Source organism: Lycorma delicatula, chromosome 7 (genome assembly GCF_047948215.1).
Source record: "Lycorma delicatula isolate Av1 chromosome 7, ASM4794821v1, whole genome shotgun sequence".
NCBI classification, from domain to species: Eukaryota; Metazoa; Arthropoda; class Insecta; order Hemiptera; family Fulgoridae; genus Lycorma; species Lycorma delicatula.
This window is the reverse complement of record NC_134461.1, coordinates 27,921,323-27,941,563: the sequence shown is the minus strand read 5'-3', so window position 1 is coordinate 27,941,563 and position 20,241 is coordinate 27,921,323. Positions and strand designations below refer to the sequence as shown.

Sequence of the window (20,241 nt, the reverse complement as noted above, 5' to 3'; positions counted from 1 at the left end):
GCACAATACTTATCACTGTACTGAACCTCTAGTTATAAATTTTTTTTTTATTAAGGATGAGGAAAAATGGTGGAAATAATTCACGGGCTAATGTTAGCCAACATTTTAATTATTATTACATATTTTTACTTCCTTGTACGAAGTAAAGGACGGAAATATCCATTTTGACTAGTCAGCATGACGTCTGTATGTATGTCACATAATTAAAAAACGATTAGCCATAAGATGTTGAAATGTTGGATTAAGGACTATTGTAACATCTAGTTGCGCACCTTCCCTTTTAATTGGAATTGACTGAATCAAAAGTGTCCAAAAAAGCCAAAATTCTAAAAAAAAATTTGGATTTTGAACTTTTCTTAACTGCCGTAATAAGCCCTCATTGAGAACTTTTCAATGATGTATCATAAGTGGTACTTATTTTCACTGGTTCCAAAGTTATAGCAAAATAAAATTTTAACTAAAAACTATTTCGATCTTACAAGGGAAGGCACATCGATTCAAATCAGACTTCATCTCCTGTGATTGTAAAAAAAATCTTACAATAAATAATTATTTGATAACAATAAAAAAAGAAAATATGAAAAAAACCATAAGTTATTAGTGAAATAAAATTTGATGGACTTTTAAAAAAATGTGTATATGTAATTTAATAGGCATTATTACATTATGTGCATATGTAATAGATCTGGTGAAACACCTGATTATTAAATATAAATTGAAAATTATAATTTACAATCTTATTATTTTTGGATTTTCTAGTTTAATTTCTGTTTAATTTTATTTATTTACTCCAGGAATTTGTGTTTAAAATTCTTAACTTTTAGTCATTACTCCACTGATACTGTCTGAATATTCTGCCTAAGTCAGAGTTGATGGTCATTTTGTTTTTTTTTTTTGTTGCCAATCATTTAATTGCTCTTTGGTTTGATGTAATTCTTCTGATCTTAATTTATGCACATGTTCTCTAGTTTACAAATGTTCTCTCTCTTTATCAACGCTATTTCATGCTCTCTTAATCTTTTATTCTTTATAAACATTTATTTTTATTTTTTATTAACATTTACTTCCTCTTTATATTTATTATCTTCTCTTAATGTTTTTATTTTTTCTTCCTTTTCATTCTTTCTTTAGTTTAAAATTTTCTTCTTATTTAAATTTATCATCTCTTAATATTTTTATTCTTTCTTTGGTTTTAACATTTTCTTACCCTTTATATTTAGCATCTTCTCTTAATATTCTTATTCTTTCTTTGGTTTTAACATTTTCTTCCTCTTTATTTTATCAATCTTCTCTTAATTTTTTTATCCTTCCCTTGTCTTAACATCTTATTTCTCTTCATAATCATGTTCTTGTTGGTTTTTTGAGTTACATACTTCATGTTATCTTTCTTTTTTCTGTATGATCATTTCTTTTTCATTTTTGATTATTCACCAAATAATCCAATAATAAAAAATTGAATATTTTATACCGCAAGGTCAAAATTAACATTTGTAACCAGTATACAGGAGTTATTTATTTATACAACACACCAGAAATCTGAAACTTTTGATAATCAGCAACTCACAAAGGTATGAATAATACTGATCTAGTAATATGAGCAATAAAGGGACTTTTACTCTATCCTAGTATTTCATGTAAAATTGTTAAATTAATTATTGTATAAATAATTGATGTTAATAAAAACTATTTTAGCAATTGTACAATTGTCAATTTTATTAAAGAATTGGAGGATCGTATCTCACTTACAAATTAAATAAGTGCAGAAAAAAATGTATATATGAATTTAATAGGGATACCAGGAATTAATGTGATGTCCACATTACTTCAAATTCATTTTTTGTCTAAAAATTATTTTTATTTAAATATTATTGACACTCAATTTTTGCATAAAAATAAGGTTATCATAAAGGGATGTTTTAAACAAAAAAGTTATACAAAACTACAATATGCCAAAAATTAATTAATTTTGACAAAAATTACAATTTAAATAATTATGTACCCACAATCAGCAGAAACAGACATGAAAGGGTATTACTGGTTATTACAGACTAACTCAATTCTCAGTTTTTATATATTACTTTGAGGTTTCACCACTCGAATTTCAAACTATCTTAACATTCAAACTAACCACACATCTCAGGAATGGTCGAACTGAGACTGTACAAGGCTACACTTCATTTACATTCATACATATCATCCTCATTCATCCTCTGAAGTAATACCTGAATAGTAATTCCTGGAGGCTAAACAGGAAAAAGAAAGAAAGGGTGTTTACTATAAAAGCAAATTCCTCTAGAGTGAAATTAACTAGAAAAAATTAATTAGAGTAAAATTAAATTATAGTGCTGAAATCGTTACAATTTTGATATACTTGGCACAGTGATGTATGACAATATATTCAGAAAAAAGCAAAGAAGGCAAAAAAAACCGCTTCAGTCCTTATCTTCCTAGAATTTTAATTTTAGAAGGGATTTGGAAACCAGTTTCACCTGATAGGTAGTTCAGCTACTCAGCTTACTGCACAGTTATCTGAAAAGAAATAACTGTTCCCAATCAGTTTATACATAGTCACACATAAACATATGCATTGTCTTTTCAGGTCCAGGGATTCCACAGCAACACACACACAAATAGAGGGAGAGGGGTGAGAGAAAGAAAGAGAAAAAAAAGAGAGAGAATGAGAGAATGTGTGGCAAACAAGCATAAGAAAAGTGTTGTTGAACAACACAAAAGTACCAAGAGTATGAAAAACTCTTCTTTCCAATATGTAGCACATTCCTTCGGTAGACCCTCATCCTGCCTGCAATTCTTCATGAAGTTTAGCATGTGGGAGCACCACATTTCTGATCTATGACTTTTTTGACAGCCAGCTTAAATAAATGCAGTAACAAATATTTCCTCACACAAAATTGTTTTGCTCGGAGGAAGTTGAAAAAATATTTAAAGGAAATAAAAAAATTATTCTCTATCAGTATACTGAGGTTGAAAAGTATTGTTACTCTAACAATGTTTAATTTATTATAAAATAATAACATTTCTAATCATGTTAAAAGTTAGAAGAATAACAGAACTCCAAATTTTAGGGGTTGGGGGTTATAAACATTAAAGGGTAAAATTTTAATGAATTTCCCATTGCCTTTAAGATGACAACACTCCCTCAATATATTTATTTAAAATTTGGATAACTGTTAAACAATGTCTTTATAAAATTAAAGACGTAAGCAAGAAACCTCGTCTTAATAAATCAAAAAAGATGAGCAGAGGAACCACTTTGTGACAACCAAAAGATTTTTATACTTTTAGTGTAAAAATACTTGAATATTAATCAGGCTGTGGACAATGTGATAATTGTATATAATTATAATTTTATGAGTATATAAATTGTATGGTGCTATTATAATGTGTATTAAGCAATGATTAAAAAATACTTTGAATTGTCTATGTAGGCGACGTAATTTTTTATTAAAAATGTAGGTACTTACGTATTAACGCCACCGCAGCTACAGCTTTATTTAAAAACAAAGTAGTCAATCGGATTTCGGTGGAAATTAGGCTAAGTTTGGTTAAATTATATTTATAAAATAAATATTTATTTATTTATGTTAAACTCTATATCGGCACATTTTCCACCGAAATCCGATTGACTACTTTGTTTTTAAATAAAGCTGTAGCTGCGGTGGTGTTAATACGCAAGTACCAAAATTTCCAACTTCAGTTACCTGAAAAAAGATTTGCAACGGAACCAACAAAGAAATATTCTTTGCTAAATAAAAAAAAACAAAAAACAATGAAATGATGAGCTAGGTTTGAATGTACTCTAAAAAACGTACGCTGTTCGAGAACCTTCTTTTGATATCTATTAAAAACATCGTCGGTTTTTATTCTGTCTTGAATGTAATAGCTTTACTTTAAACAATATTGAGATATAGTATATTAACAGCTATAAAATAAAAGAATATAATAGAAAGTAAATCTAAAAAAAATAAATAATATTTATAAATATACTTACACATTGTTCTCGGGTAATCATCGAAATGCATGATAAAATTTATAAATAAAAATATTGCAACATAAATGTAAACAGAGAAAAATTAAATAAATATTAGGTGTTTTTTGTTGATCTATTTTATATTAAATGAGTATTATCGGCTAAAGAACACACTCACGCAGTACGATTATGTATGTTGTTTATAGAACCTTCTCTTGTTTCCTACACGTTACAACTACTGATTGTTGTCAATCCTACATCTCATGTATTACCAATTAACAGAAGGCAGGATGGAAGTAACTACATCAGTAGCGTATGCTTCTCTGTGTTGGAACAATAGCGCTCCTGGCGTGTTAGTGGAGCGGTGTTACTGTTATACACTTACATTTTGAAAACAATACATTTCTCTAAAACAAATTTGTTAAACGGATACGAAAAAATGTTAACCCTTTTTTTTTGTTTTTAATCCATTTGTCTTACAAAATGTAGCTCTCTTGATGATTATTTTTTGTTTTGAGCATGAAATTCGTTTGGCCGTCCTAAAATACGTTCTTTTATATAATTTAATTAAATTTTTTCTTTAGAGAAATATTACACAGAATTTTAGACGATATAAAAATATTTTTAATGTATACATATTTATATACACCGGGTACTAATAAAGTATGGTAATTCTTAATAACATTACAACAACTAAAATCAGAAAAATTAATTGGATAAATGCTCCTAGCTGATTATATATTTTTCAATGAAAGGGGGAAATTAAAAAATTTAAAATGGAAAGTTTAAAGCTGTGACAAATCATTGAAGAAGCTTCAATTTTGGCATAAAAACCTTGACTTCAACAATAACCAAACTGACGACCATTTAATAGTTTTCACATGTAGTTTCAAAGTTTTACAGTACATCCCAGTTAGTGGTTTCACCGAAAAATATATCGTTCGTGGTAGAAGTATTTGCTAAATGTTTTATGTATTTTTTGTGTTTTACTATAGATTAATTATTTAAGAATTACTGTGGACCACTTTTTGAAACAAGTTACGATTAATGTATAATGCCAGTCATTTTGGTTAGGGTTGTAGCCCGAAGTTCTTTTACATCAAAATTCTTGTTTTTCAATGTCCTTTAAAATCGTTCGTCACAACCCTAATCTTTACATTTAACATTTTTGAATCGTCTTTCCATCCTTCCAAGCACAGTACTTGGAATGTGGTGGTCATTTATAAAAAAATCTGATGTGGATAATACATGACTTCTCTGAACGCCTATTAAATTACATATATACATTTTTTGCTGCACTTCATTTAAATTTAATTCATTTGAAAGTGATATACGATCCTCCAACTCTTTAATAAAGTGGACAGTTACACAATTGCTGAAATATTAGATTTTATTAACATCAATTATTTATACAATAATTAATTTAACAATTTAACATGAAATATTAGGATAGAGTAAAAGTCCTTTTATTGCTCGTATTACTAGACCAGTATTATTCGTATCTTAGTGAGTTGCTGATTAACAAAAGTTTCAGATTTCTGGTATGTTGTATAAATAAACGATAATAATAATTAAACTATTTTGTTTAATGAACTCCTGTATACCGGTTACAAATGTTAATTTTGACCTTACGTGTAATATATTCAGTTTTTTATTATTGGATTATTTGGTGAATGGTCAAAAATGAAAAAGAAACAATCATACAGGAAAAAGAACGATAACATGATATTTCAAAAGAAACGACAAGAAGATAAATATGAAGAGAAATAAAATGTTAAGAACAATGGAAGAATAAAAACATTAAGAGAAGATGATAAATATGAAGAAGAAGAAGAAGAAGAAAACGTTAAAGCCAAGGAAAGAATAAAAAGATTAAGAGAGGATGATGAATATAAAGAGAGAGAAAATTTGAAAACTAGAGAACGTGTAAACAAATTAAGATCAAAGAATTATATCAATTAATTGCCAACAAAAAAAAAAAACGAAATGATGATCAGCTCCGACTTAGGCAGAATATTGTCCGACAATATCAGAGCAGTAATGAATTAAAAGATAAGAATTTTTTGCAATTTATTAAAGATCGGGCATGTATGCTTCAGTGTATATATTGTTCTTATGAGGGTCTATTTTTCAGTCACTCTGTAAGTGAATTTTAATGTAGATTTAATTAAACAGACATTCAAGAATAATTAAATAAAATTAAACTAGAAAATCCAAAAATAATAAGATACACATTTTTAAAAGTAAATAAAATTTTATTTCACTAATAACTTACGATCTTTTCAAATTTTACTTTTTTATTGTTATTATTGAATAATTATTTCTTGTAAAAGTTTTTAAAAATGACGAGTTAATAATTATTAATAAATCAATATATTTAAATTAAGAAAAAAAAAGTTAAAGAAAAAGCAGATGAAGTGTGATTTGAATCGATGTGCCTTCCCTTTGTAAAATCAAAATATTTCATTGTTTAAAATTTAATTTGGCTACAACTCTGGAACCATTGAAAATAAGTACCACTGATGATATATCGTTGAAAAGCTCTCAATGAGGGTTTATTACTGCAATTAAGGAAAAGTCCAAAATCCAAATGTTTTGAACACTTTTGATCCAGTCGATTGCAATCAACAGGGGAAGTGCACAACTAGATGTTATAACAGTGCTAAATCCAAAATTTCTACATCCTACGGCTAATCGTTTTTGAGTTATACGAGTTACATACGTACGTACAGAAGTCACGCCGTAACTAGTCAAAATGGATTCCGGGATGGTGAAAATGGATATTTCAGTTGAAATCTGAAAATTGAAATGTTTCGCGATCACAGTACTTCTTTTACTTCGTAGAAGGAAGTAAAAACGGGTTGCTTTGTGATAAGAACATTTGATAATTTAATTTTTGTGTGTTTAACTATTGAAAAGTTGTTTAAGAGTTTTTTATACTTCCGGTTTCCTTCGTACGTGTATGATATATACTCGTATATGATATAATCTCGTATTTTATAATATCCGGTATTTTAATTTTATTTATACATCCACTATTTTATTATTATTTATTATATTATTTTATTTATTTTTACAATTATTTAAAAAAATCAAAAAATAATTTCTCTTAATTTCTTGGGGCATACTATAACACAGTGGTTTAAGTTATTATTTAATCCTAAATAAAAAGTATGTATTTATCTGGTCTCTACGTATTCATTTTGCATTTCCATTTGTAAATATAAAATGAATGTCGGCTGGCTTTGTAGCGTGCTCTTATCATACTAACTAACGATACAACATAATTGTTAATAATAAAAGCGCTCACTCCAACCTTGCAATCAATCGACCATTGTTTTTTTTAAAACTACGTATAGTTTTGATGTATCATTCAAAACTCGATAAAAATTTAAATGTTTTGATAATAAATATCTTGGACAGCATTGACGGCGCTCTACGGTAACGGCATTTACTTCCAACTGACGATTCCTTAAAGTACAAGACTTCTAAGAACTAAATGCGAATATGAAAATTAACTGCTATTAGTTTTTCCCTTCCTATTATTTGCGGATATTCCCGGAATATCTATCTATTCATTGTTCCGAGGGAAAAGATTGTAGATATTATATTAAAAAAATATATGTTTGTATATATATATATACGTGTATATATTAATTATTTTATATATGTTTTATCTGTTGAAGATCTTAGATAATTTGAAAATAATTACATTATTTACAAGTAATATGTTTAAAACGGAGTAAATTTTCAAGGATAGGTTAATCAAAGTTTTTAGACCAATATTCCGAACGATATCAATTTGTGTGATTTCTACGATAATAACGTATAGATTTAAGTTTATTTTCCCACGTTATTATATACCGGATACAAGAAATACCGGATAAAACCGATATGTTTTTTGCAAAGAAAGTGCAACATAAATATGAAAGAAATATATATATATATATATATATATATATATATATATATATATATATATATATAAATAATAAATATAATAATAATAATGTATAATAATATAATATAATAAATAATATAATATATATATATATTATAATAATAATAAATATAATAAATAATATAATATATATATATATATATATATGTGTGTGTGTGTGTGTGTATATTTCACCTATTTTACATTTTTCTGTGGATATAAATAAATATATACAAAGTGTTAAAAGAGGCCCCATCCCCTTAGTTTACTCTATAAATAATAGTTTATTGGCAAACACATAATAATTTACAGGTGTTGAAAACGAAGTCTACTCACTTCTATGCATTTTTCAACACGTTTGACCATGTTACTGGCTGCTCTTTTTAGCTGTACCCTGTCTATTTCCCGGATGGTATCGGTAATGTTTGTCTTTAATTCCTGCGGGGTGTGTGGATTACTTAATATATTTACTATAAACAATATCTTTTAAGTAAACCCACAGAAAGAAGTCTGGATTAGTCAGATCAGGGAATCTTAGTAGCCACAATTCTTTAGAAATTATTCTTCCACCGAAAAAATCCTGTTGCATCTCCATAGTACAGTGAGTTGTAAGCCATCGGGTTGGTCTAGTGGTGAACGCGTCTTCCCAAATCAGCTGATTTGGAAGTCGAGAGTTCCAGCGTTCAAGTCCTAGTAAAGTCAGTTATTTTTACAAGGATATGAATACTATATCCTGGATACCGGTGTTCTTTGGCGATTGGGTTTCAATTAACCACACATCTCAGAAATGATCGACCTGAGACTGTACAAGACTACATTTCATTTACACTCATCCATACTCATACATATCATCCTCATCCTTGTTAGGGATGTAGGATGTAGAGGGTATACTGAAATGAAACGACTAGCACTAGATAGGGAATCTTGGAGAGCTGCATCAAACCAGTCAAATGACTGAAGACAAAAAAAATTATCATCCTCATTCATCCTCTAATACCTGATAAAGAAAGATCAGGTGGCTAGTAAAGGCAATTAATTTTATACGGATTTGAATACTATATCTTGGATACCGTTGTTTTTTGGCGGTTGGGTTTCAATTAACCATACATCCCATGTATGGTTGACCTGAGATTGTACAAGGCTATACTTCATTTACATTCATACACGTCACCCTCATTCATCCTCTGAAGTAATACCTTACGGTGGTTCCGAAGGCTGAACAGAAAAAGAGAACCATCAGATGGCTGTTGAAGCAGGTTTAATAAAAATAATTAAATGTACTCTCTAAATTTATGTACGCTAATCATATTATTTAGTTATAAATAAACTGGTATCATTTATAATTTTTTAAAAACATGATTTTCTTAAAAATAATACAATTTGTATTAAAAAGCAAAAAAATAATTTTGTTCTCAAAAAATTGCGTTTTAGAAAATTTCCTATTTATGCATGACTAAAAAGAAAAGCGTGGGGCGCGTACTAATTATAAAGACGTATATGAGAACGTGCCACATGCTTTTTCTTTTTAGTTACGCGTAAAATAGAGAATTTTTGGAAGTAATTTTCTTGAAAACTAAACTATTTTTTAATAATATTTGTTTTTGCTATTTTTTTATTTTTTTTTTAAGAAAAGCAGAATTAAGATAAAAAAATTAATTAATAAAAAAATGTTTAAATGTTTTTTGTTCGCGCGCGCGCACACACTTTGCTATTGCCAGAATATTTACCACAGTTCAAACCTTACCAATCTCCCTACTATAAAAACATATACATAAATAACTAAAACTTCTTTTACTAAATTTAATATCGTTGTGCACAAGAGATATCGATTGTCGTTGTCTATGTGAATATCGACTTCCTCAGGCAGTTATTATGTTATTAAATATTATTTTATTATAATATTATGGTAGTAGTAACATGTAAACCACTCCCGGGAGAAATAATAATAAATTGTGAAATTTTCAACGAAATCTGTTAAATAATTTTTGAGTTATTAGGTCACACACAAAACAAAATCCACTTTGATCATCCCTGAATTCATTTTGACTAGTTCCGGCGTGACGTCTGTACGTACGTTTGTATTTCGCATAACTCAAAAACGATGAGACGAAGTGTGTTGAAATTTTGGATTTCGGACTATTGTAACATCTGGTTGTGCATCTCCCCTTTTGATTGCAATCAACTGAACCAAAAGGGTCCAAAAAAACTTTTTCTTAACTGAGTAATAAGCACTCATTAAGACTTCCAGAGTTATAGCCAGATTAATGAAATATTTGGATCTATAAGGGGAAGGGACATTGGTTTGAATCAGACTTCATCTTTTTTTTTCTTTTTTTACCTTTTTTTAATTAATTTTTTTAACATTAAAAAAAAAAAATTTAATATTTTGATTTATTAATAATTATTAATTCGTGATTGTAAAAACAATTTTACAATAAATAATTATTCAATAATACCAATAAAAAAAACATATGGAAAAAATTTGAAGTTATTAGTGAAATAAAATTTTATCTACTTTAAAAAATGTGTATATGTAATTTAACAGGCATTATTACATATGTGTACATGTAATAGATTTAGCGAAACATCTGATTTTTTAATATTAATTGAAAATTATAATTTAGAATCATATTATTTTTGGATTTTCTATTTTAATTTCTGTATAATTTTATTTAATTATTCTGGAATTACTGTTTAATTTTATCTGCTTTAAAGTTTACAGAAAGACTGAAAAACAGACCCTCATAAGAACAATGTATACACTGAGGCATACATGCCCGATCTTTAATAAATTGCAAAAAATTCTTATCTTTTAGTTCATTACTCCTCTGATGTTGTTGGTCAATATTTTCCCCAAGTCAGAGTTGATCAGCGTTTCGTTTATTTTTTATTTTGGTGTCAATCATTTAATCGCTCTTTGGTTTGATATAGTTCTTGTGATCTTATTTTGTGAACACGTTTTCTAGTTTTCAAATTTTCTCTCTCGTTATATTCATTATCCTCGCTTAATCTTTTTATTCTTCCTTTGGTTTTAACATTTTCTTCCCTCTTTGTATTTATCATCTTCACTTAATACTTTTGTAAACAATTTTTACGATAAATTAGAATTCAATAAGTTATTAATGAAATAAAATTTTATGTATTTTTCATTTTTTTAAATGTGTATGTGTAATTTAATAGGCGTACAAAGAAGTCATGTGTTGTCCATATTAGATTTTTATTTTTAGCTGCTATTGGGGCAGAGCAGACCACTTGTGCGCCGGGTAGCTGCGCGCAGTGCAAGAACGATTTATAGTTCTTTATACGACCAATTTAGCTAAAATTATATTTGTGTTTTGGGGATAAAAGAGGAAAACACTGGAGTTGGAGCTGCGTTAAAAAATCACAACTTAAGAAACGGCTAAAAATGTTCAGGATACTGAACCTTTTCGTTGTAAAGATTTTTCTTGTTGTTAATACGCTAAATTCATGAACGTTATTTAGTTACAATTGGCAAAAAATTTAACTAAATATTTGTACCGAAACATAAACTATGTAACAACATTTTCGCAGCTGGCCGCAGGCCCGCCTTTTTTCTTGTTATTATAAATTTAATTAATTTTAAAGTTCAATGATTTTAAAATAAATGATTTCTATAGTTTTTTTTTACTCTAATCGTGTCTCCTTTTCCTGAGAGTTACTAATAAAAACATATAAATTTTTACATTTTAAACAATTTTTAATGTATAATATTAGACATATATTTTTACGAGGCAAATAAATTTTTCGTTAGTTTCAGCAGCATTTTCATGTTATTACATCAGCAACTCTGATGTAATCCCTATATCCTTTCAGGTGGTTAGTTAATTAGTAAAACTAAACGGTGTAGTTAGTGTTTTGTCTCTGCTGGCGTCTCTTCTTCAGTTTTACGAATATATACGACGAATATGTACCAATAACGTATTGCATCTTAAAACAGTGTTAGTTTTTGTTTTATAATTTATTTGGCGCGTAGCTATTATTTGTTATTATTTTGAAATTACGAGTAATATATGAAATGTGCTATTAATTAAATTATTTTGTTAATTTGCATTTTGAATTTAGAAAATTGTAAAATTCAGGTTTCTCAGTCAAAATATTTTTTTAATTTTTATTAGTTGTACTTCGGTCATTAGAAATCAATAAGAAAATCAAAGGAAGTGAAAGTAAGAAATATTCTTATGAAGCCAGCAGAAATGCGTTAAAAGACGACATATTTTCTTATTAATCATCTTCTTAATTCTGCGTATCTTCTTAATTATCATCTGATGAAAAATCACCAGATCAGTATTATGTACTTTTCTCAGCTAAAAAGAAAATAAAACGTTACAAACACCCACGAATAAAGTCCGATTCATTGATAGCTGACAATAGTATTGCTATATTACTATTCATAGTATAGCTGATAACAGTCGAAGGGAAAGGATTAGCTTTCCACGTACGATATCATTCCTATCACTGTTATATTGAATTGCAGGAAATGTGATGATAGCAAGATTTCTCGTCAGCGGCAAAAAAATTATTTTTTCATCGAAGATAAGTCAAATAACACTCTCTGTCTTTTTTCAACGATACACCAAGGTCAAGCAATTTCCTAAACGACTGGGAGCCCCCAGTAATTGAATATTTTTAAGAAACCAAATACGTAATCGATTGTTTAGATCAAATTTTAAGTTCTAATGTTTTGTTCTCGAACAAAGCGGTGCCCGTTTTCAATAATTTACGGTATATAAAAATAATAAACATTAATTCTTGTGTTGTTTTGAAAAGAGTAAGAACATTAAAATGAATAAGGAAATAATCAGAAAGTTCGAGTTATGTGACTTTATAATCCCTCGGTTGGAAGAGCGGTCTACTCTCCAACGATCGGTAAGAACTATACCTCTTACAGTTTTAAAAAATAAGAAAATAGTCTGGCGAGCCCACTGCTCGTACAAAAGAGAACAAAGTTCGAGATATGACGATAATAAAAAGAAAATTGACCACAAATTAACATAAATTAAAAATTCATTTGTTTTTTTTTAAAGTAAAAATGGACTTTTTATTGTATAGATCTCTTACTATATAGACTCTTATATAAATTTTGCTGGCCATTAATGAATATTTTACTGAAAAAGTTTCCTTTTCTCAAAAATAACACCTTTTCCTATCTGTTAACCTTTATTAGTGTGCACACATAGGAAGTATAGGTAATTAAAATTGATAACTGACAGCTGCAATTTGTATTATTTATTTAATAAATCGATACGCTAAAGAAATGTTAAGCTTAATCTTTCGCATTAAATAAAGATATTAATACACTACTACCTTGGCGTCAATTAGTAACGTGATTTTCTTTTGATGCATTTTGGAATTACTTTCCCAGTTGAACGCAGCAAAATATAAATAATAAACCTAAACCTTTCTTCGTCTCACAGAACATGTCCTCCAGGATTTTTTTATTTTAATGATACTTTTTCGTTTTATGCCACCCAAAAATGTTTGCCCAAATCAACTCAAAAATAATTATGTTGAAAAAAACAATTTCTAGGCGAGAAAAAAGGTAAAAGATTTTTTTCGACATTTTTCTATCTTTTTTGTACTAAAATCAAGGTAATATAATTATTATTTGCCTTGAATCAAAGAAATGAAACATCAAATAAGAAAAAATAATCCACGTCGTGGCTTCGCCCGTGCTATGTGGTTATATATGATTAATTGTGAGTCGACCAATATTTTGTCGTTTTGGACAAATATGAGCCAAATCGAACCATAGATACAATTTTTCGAATTATCTCGATCCCAGCGCCACCTAGCGGGTCTAAACTAATTCAGAAACCTTTGCAGGCGTGAGCAAAACAACTCGCAAATTTTTAATCTGAATCAGAATCTTATTATGTTAATTATGCTACCGTATGCAAGTTTGTTAAACACTTTTTTAATTTATTTTTATTTGTTACACTTCATTCACTAATGCACTTTTTCACAGTTCTTTTTCTGATCACTTAAGAAATAGTGTCAAAAGCTTAGATATTTTTTTCTTGCGAGTTCTTCCAGACAAATTAAAAAAAACTTCTGGGTAATCTTCTATCTTCTATATATATAAACAAGAAAGCCTATGTGTATATTTGTTTCGTAAATATCTGGACATCAGCGCCACCTAGCGGGTATAGTTTTTGCAAAATTTTTTTTTTCTCGAAACTAATATATATTCTGAATACGAGCCAAATCGATCCATAAATACAATTTTTCTAAATATCTCAACCCCAGCGCCACCTAGCGGGTCCATCTTTCGCAAAAATATTTATTTTCAAGTAACTGATATATTTTCTAAATATGAGCCAAATCGGACCATAAATGCAATTATTCCAAATATCTCAATCCCAGCGCCACCTAGAGGATCCAAACTAATTCACAAAACTTGGCAGGCGTGCGCACAACTCACTAAAGTTTCATTGGAATCGGATGAATGGTGTTGGAACGCATACGGAATAAACAAACAAACATTCATTTTTATATATATAGAAAATAAACTGTTAAGAAATGCACAATTTAGACATATAATTTATACATATTATCTATTCGATGTTACTTTCATGATCAACAGGAACCGTTGGATTTCATGAAAATTGGTTCAATCATTCCAGATTTACAGAGGCATTAAAACGAAGTAAATTACTTACATATAATATCTCTCCTTCTGGATTAGTCGGGTAATATATGTTTATAGACTAATCCGGGTAAAAACAAAAACAACGGGGTTTTTTGGAATTCGTGACTTCGGGGGCCGGTATATAAAATATTACATAAACAAGATGCATATTTACCTTCATAAAAGCAGATTTATTGTGGATGAAATTTTTATAAAATTATGATATGAACTAAGACGCTGTGAATTTTTGGGAATTGAACTCAGAGCGCTTATAAATTAATCGGTTATTTAAACGATCATTAGAATATGCTCTACCGTAAAAATAAAATTTTACTACAAAATAAATTCAGATGCATCTAATTAAGAATGTAGTGGAATTTCCTGTTTAAAAATAGATCATTAGAGGCAGTGGTTTTACTATATTTAAGTCAGTTAAATGTAGAGAATAGTAATCTAGCAGTATTATACTTTTAACTTTTATTCTTTCGACAGAAGTATATTCGCGTTGGAATTCAAAATAATGTTGATTTATTGCTTCACATTAGTTTGTAGAACAAATCTTGCAAAGCACACACGCGCACACACACACACACACACACACACACACACACACAAAGTATAGGTAATTAAAATTGATAACTGCAGCTGCAATTTGTATTATTTCTTTAATAAATCAAGATACGCTAAAGTAATGCTAAGATTAATCTTTTGCATTTATAAAGCAAGATATTAATACACTACATTGGCGTCAATTAGTGACGTGATTTTCTTCTGGGATATCTTGGAATTACTTTCCTAGTTGAACGCAGCAGAATATAAAATAATAAACCAAAACCGTTTTTTTGTTTCACAGCATATGTCCTCCGGGATTTTTTTATTTTAATGGTACTTTTTCGTTTTATGCAACCCAAGAATTCTTGCCCAAATTAACTCAAAAATTATTATGTTGAAAAAAAATTTTCTAGATGAGAAAAAACGTAAAAAATTTTTTTTTCAATTTTTTCTATCTTTTTTGTACTAAATCGGGGGAATATAATTATTATTCACCTTAAATCAAAGAAATATAACAAAAAAATAAATTTTATTTATTGAGTAATATAAATTGTTGATTTGGAAATGTCATAATAATCGTTAACATATATGTACATTATGAATACACATGAACATAGTAAATAAAACAAGCAACAACAAATTGATTTAAGTATTAGAAAAATTTGAAATTTTTCTCTCCCTCTCCCGATTACGTCACATAAATAAGAATCAATCATAGTTGTAGCGGTACCTGTTCTGATTCATGAGTTTTCTTCATATTCTTGATAAATGTAAACACATCTTGTCATTTTTTTAATCACTTTCCTTTATGGTGTGAACTAAGTAAAATTAAAATGTATACTTGTGCTAGCTAGAACCTTTAATATTTTATAAATGTCTTAATTTAATATAATTTTTAACTAATTTAATGCGATTTAAAATATAAATAAAGGAAGTGTAAATTATCCATTGTTTATTTATCCGGTAATTACTTAGTGTATGCTATTACCACGACCAACGAATTGCTCCGCGGCTGGAATTGATGTACATTAATTTTGGTACCCGGGCCGGATGATTAAAAAATACGGATAGACCGGATAATTAAATAATTATGTGAAATATCAGCTACTAGTTCTAATATTATGATATTATTAGTATATATATATATACTGCCGCTTAGCAAATTCAGTCTTCATTGATGATCTTCAATAATAATAATTAACTTATGAATGAACGAAAATATTATTTTAGAGTTTTCTTCATTACATTGAATTTGGGTTCGTAATTTACGTTAACACCATTATCTATATAATATTTGTGTAATTTAGTTTTACTTTGTTTTTTTTTTGGCCGTATTAGTTATTGTAGTCATTATGGATAAAGAAGAATTATTAAGATAAAGAAAATCAATAAAAACCTCTATTACACGAATTGGAATATTCGCCGATAAATTTGACGCGTCACAAGGTGACAGCCACCCTTGCAAGTCAAATTACGAAATCTGCTTGAATTGCACTGCAAATATGATTCTGATGCTTCAGTTAATGAAACTTCTACATGTGAAACACACTTCATACCACTAGGAACAATGAGACAGATTTATCGTCTCATTACCACGTAAATCTGATAAACTAGGTGATTCTTTCATTAACGCTAAAAATAGGTTTTTATATCTAGAAGGAAGATTATACAACAATTATAATCTTAAGGAGAATACTTCGTCTTTATGCAAGAATACTTAAGATCAGGTTATATGTCATTACTTAATTCTGACGATTTATTAACTAGTCAGACATATATTACTTTTTCTTTCTTTTTCCTGTTTAGCCTCCGGTAACTACCGTTTAGATAATTCTTCAGAGGATGATATGTATGAGTGTAAATGAAGTGTAGTCTTGTACATTCTCAGTTCGACTATTCCTGAGATGTGTGGTTAATTGAAACCCAACCACCAAAGAACACCGGTATCCACGAACTAGTATTCAAATCCGTGTAAAAATACTAGGATTTGAACGCTGTAACTCTCGACTTCCAAATCAGCTGATTTGGGAAGACGCGTTAACCACTAGAACCCCCCGATGGGTTAGACATATATTACTTACCTCACCACATAATACTCAGCCCACAAGTCTTAACTAATAAAATGCGAGTTGTCTTCGATGGCTCAGCTAAAACCTCTAATGGTTTATCTCTTAATTAGTTGAACCTGTTGTCCAACAGGATTTATTCTCAATAATAATTATGGATTTAGAATCCATAACTGTCATTACATCTGAGCTGAGGAGCTCAGTGAAGGAGCGAATTTCGAATGCAGGTTCGATCCAACTAAGATGATGCCGCGAGTAACTCCAGTACAAGCCAACAATAAATGGTTCGGTGAGTTACTTAAGACAAGTGAAAGAGGTAATGTATAAATTTCATTCATAAACTGTTAGGGTAGTTTTATTTGTGAACTTTATACTTGTCTTATCTATTGTACTATTGTTGTTAGTACACGACTGGTTGCTAAAAGTGTTAAGACTAGCGATAAAGCTAGTCTTTTGTCAATGGGACTGAATTCTGGTTTTTTCATTGTTTGTAAATCTGTGAGTAAATCTTGACGATTACTTTAAATTTTGTTTTGTATGTAATCTTTTTTATTATTATTGGCATTAATGTAGATTTGTTTGTTATTGACATTTAATATTATTATTGTTTACTGTTGCCATTATTGTCATTATTCTAATTATAACTGTGAGATATTTTTTATTGCCTATTATTATTACTATTATTTTGATTATTATTGTGATTGTGATTACTATACCGTTTTTATTTGTTTTATAATTGATTTGTCTTTTTTAGTTACGTTCTTAAAGTAATAAATTGTAATTATATGAACATTTTCATTTGCCAATCTCTCAATATCCTGAACGAGCCGCGAACACGCGACAATATATCATCTCATTTCAAATTGCCATTTAAAATAATACTGAATGATACAAACATAAAACCATATCATCAATTATTGTCATTTCCGTATAATTAAACAATGATTAGCGATTATAAAATTATTTTAAAATTAACTAAAACGTGAATACTCTACCTGCAAATGAAAAAGTGGAAAGTCCATTCTAATAATTTTATGTTTATTACAAATTACCATAATTTGGTTAGTCGTAATTTTGAAACTTTACTGAAATTAATCTTTCCATTGCCACAATTTCTAAATTACGGTTCGGAATGTGTCGTAGTACTAATCGGCCACGAATTCCAATTCGCTGGAAAATAACGACTAAAATAACGGAATTAATAGTGAACACGTCTAATTGAACGAATCAGTTGCTACAGTTTACGTCACAATTTTTGTTGATAGCGAATAATTCGATGAGTCACTGATAACAGTTTGTAATGGCTGCCTTTCTTTTTCTACCGAAGAAAATACTGTGACATCATTGTCGGTATTAATAGTGTTTATGTAAAATTTAATTGTATTTGGCAAGTTGAAGATTATTATAATCGATTGGAAATAACAATTATTTATTATTACTTGATATAAACAATTTATTGATTTTTTTTTTGTTTAAGCGTATTATCACAATTAAATAAACAACCCGACAGATAAAATAATAACCATTATTGATTATGGCGAACGCCTTATATTGTTCTTCAGTAATTCAGATAATATTTATGTTTTTAAAATTTATTAAGTTACTCATTTCCTGTTTATTAATTATTGAAATTTGACGTTTTGATGACCGAGTTAGTCAAAATACACATATTACCTCTGTTCAATTCTCCTTAATTTGCTTAAGACTAAACTCAAATTCCGAACGAATAGAAGAAACGTGATAAAATTTGTATGATATTGAAATACCATAATGAGGCCAGATTCATAATCAACGATCCGAATCATTTACGTATACGACAAGAGGGATTAAGTAGCTTTACCCGATAAGCATGCCAGCATCCGGTTAGGTTTTTGTACAGCCACTAGATGGGAGACAGAAACCCACCGGGTTGGTCTAGTGGTGGACGCGTCTTCCCAAATCAGTTGATTTGGAAGTCGAGAGTTCCACATATTAACCACACATCTCAGTAATGGTCGAACTGAGAATGTACAAGACTACACTTCATTTACACTCATACATATCATCCTCATTCATCCTCTGAAGAATTATCTAAACGGTAGTTACCGGAGGCTAAAAAGTAAAGAAAGAAGATGGGAGACAGAATCCACAGACAGATGCATAATCAATAGGCTGCGTTCCTTCTGGGTCAAATTTCACAGATATTAACGAAACGGTATTCAAACATGCGCTCATATTGCGTATTCAATTAATTTAATCGAAAACCAACATAACATCGAGAGGTTAGGAATAAGAATAAGGTAACCGGGTCGGGAAGTGGATTTATGGTAAAAAAGAGACGGATCTGACAGGAAAAATAGTCCTTGAGAAAGGTATTCTTACGAGGTAGTTTTTACCCAGGATGGAGCCAGCACATTAATAATCAACAATTTTGAGTTGATCGGCAAAAATATACGCTGCAGCAAATTAATTTTAGTCAAAATTTTGAAAAAACACCCAAAAATACTCAGGCTTTTTTAAGGAGAATTCTTATCAATCTCCAGATCTGTAGAGCAAATAATAAAAAATATTCAACTTGAACTGTAAATCGTTAAGCTAGACCTACACTTAAGAGGATTATTAACGACTCTAACATCTCAGGAAATTTTATGAAATGATAGATAATCTTATATATTTGACACATTATCGATACATTTTGTTTTTAGACAAAAAAGCTCTATTTCTTACTCAATATCTTTCGCTGAATCCGGTAACTGAGTGAATTGTAATCCTCATTGTTGATCAATTGTTAAAAAGCCTACTCTGTGATACGGCAAGGATTTCGGTCTATGTTATCTGTAAAGTTTTGAGCCTCAACATGAAGATGACAGCACTCGCCAACAAAAGTTGGGGAATGTATTTGCGCATGCGCTGAAAGGTACTCATTAAAATTTCAGCCATTTTGACGCTCAGTTGTTGTTTGATAATAGTTTGTCATTGTTAGTGTTTATGTGAAAATGGAAAAATCGAATACCGTGCCGTGGTTATATACTTGCATTTGAAAGGCAATACGCCTACGCAAATTAAA

At 29.2% G+C, this 20,241-nt stretch overlaps 2 protein-coding genes across 4 annotated transcripts in view; one reads left to right on the top strand and one right to left on the bottom strand.

Annotated features, from left to right (window-relative positions):
• Positions 1-20,241, top strand: part of LOC142327401 (1-acyl-sn-glycerol-3-phosphate acyltransferase beta-like) — a 273,953-nt gene that overhangs the window by 152,682 nt on the left and 101,030 nt on the right. The window lies entirely within an intron of this gene.
• LOC142327545 (1-acyl-sn-glycerol-3-phosphate acyltransferase beta-like) overlaps positions 1-20,241 on the bottom strand; it is a 121,818-nt gene that overhangs the window by 35,903 nt on the left and 65,674 nt on the right. The window contains exon 1 of one of the 3 annotated variants that reach the window (XM_075370689.1): positions 4,010-4,242. The exons of the other annotated variants lie outside the window; for them this stretch is intronic. Within the exon in view, the coding sequence (XP_075226804.1) occupies positions 4,010-4,040 (31 nt within the window). The 5' untranslated portion in view covers positions 4,041-4,242. Of the gene's footprint in view, positions 1-4,009; positions 4,243-20,241 lie in introns of those variants that run through there. 3 annotated transcript variants of the gene reach the window in all.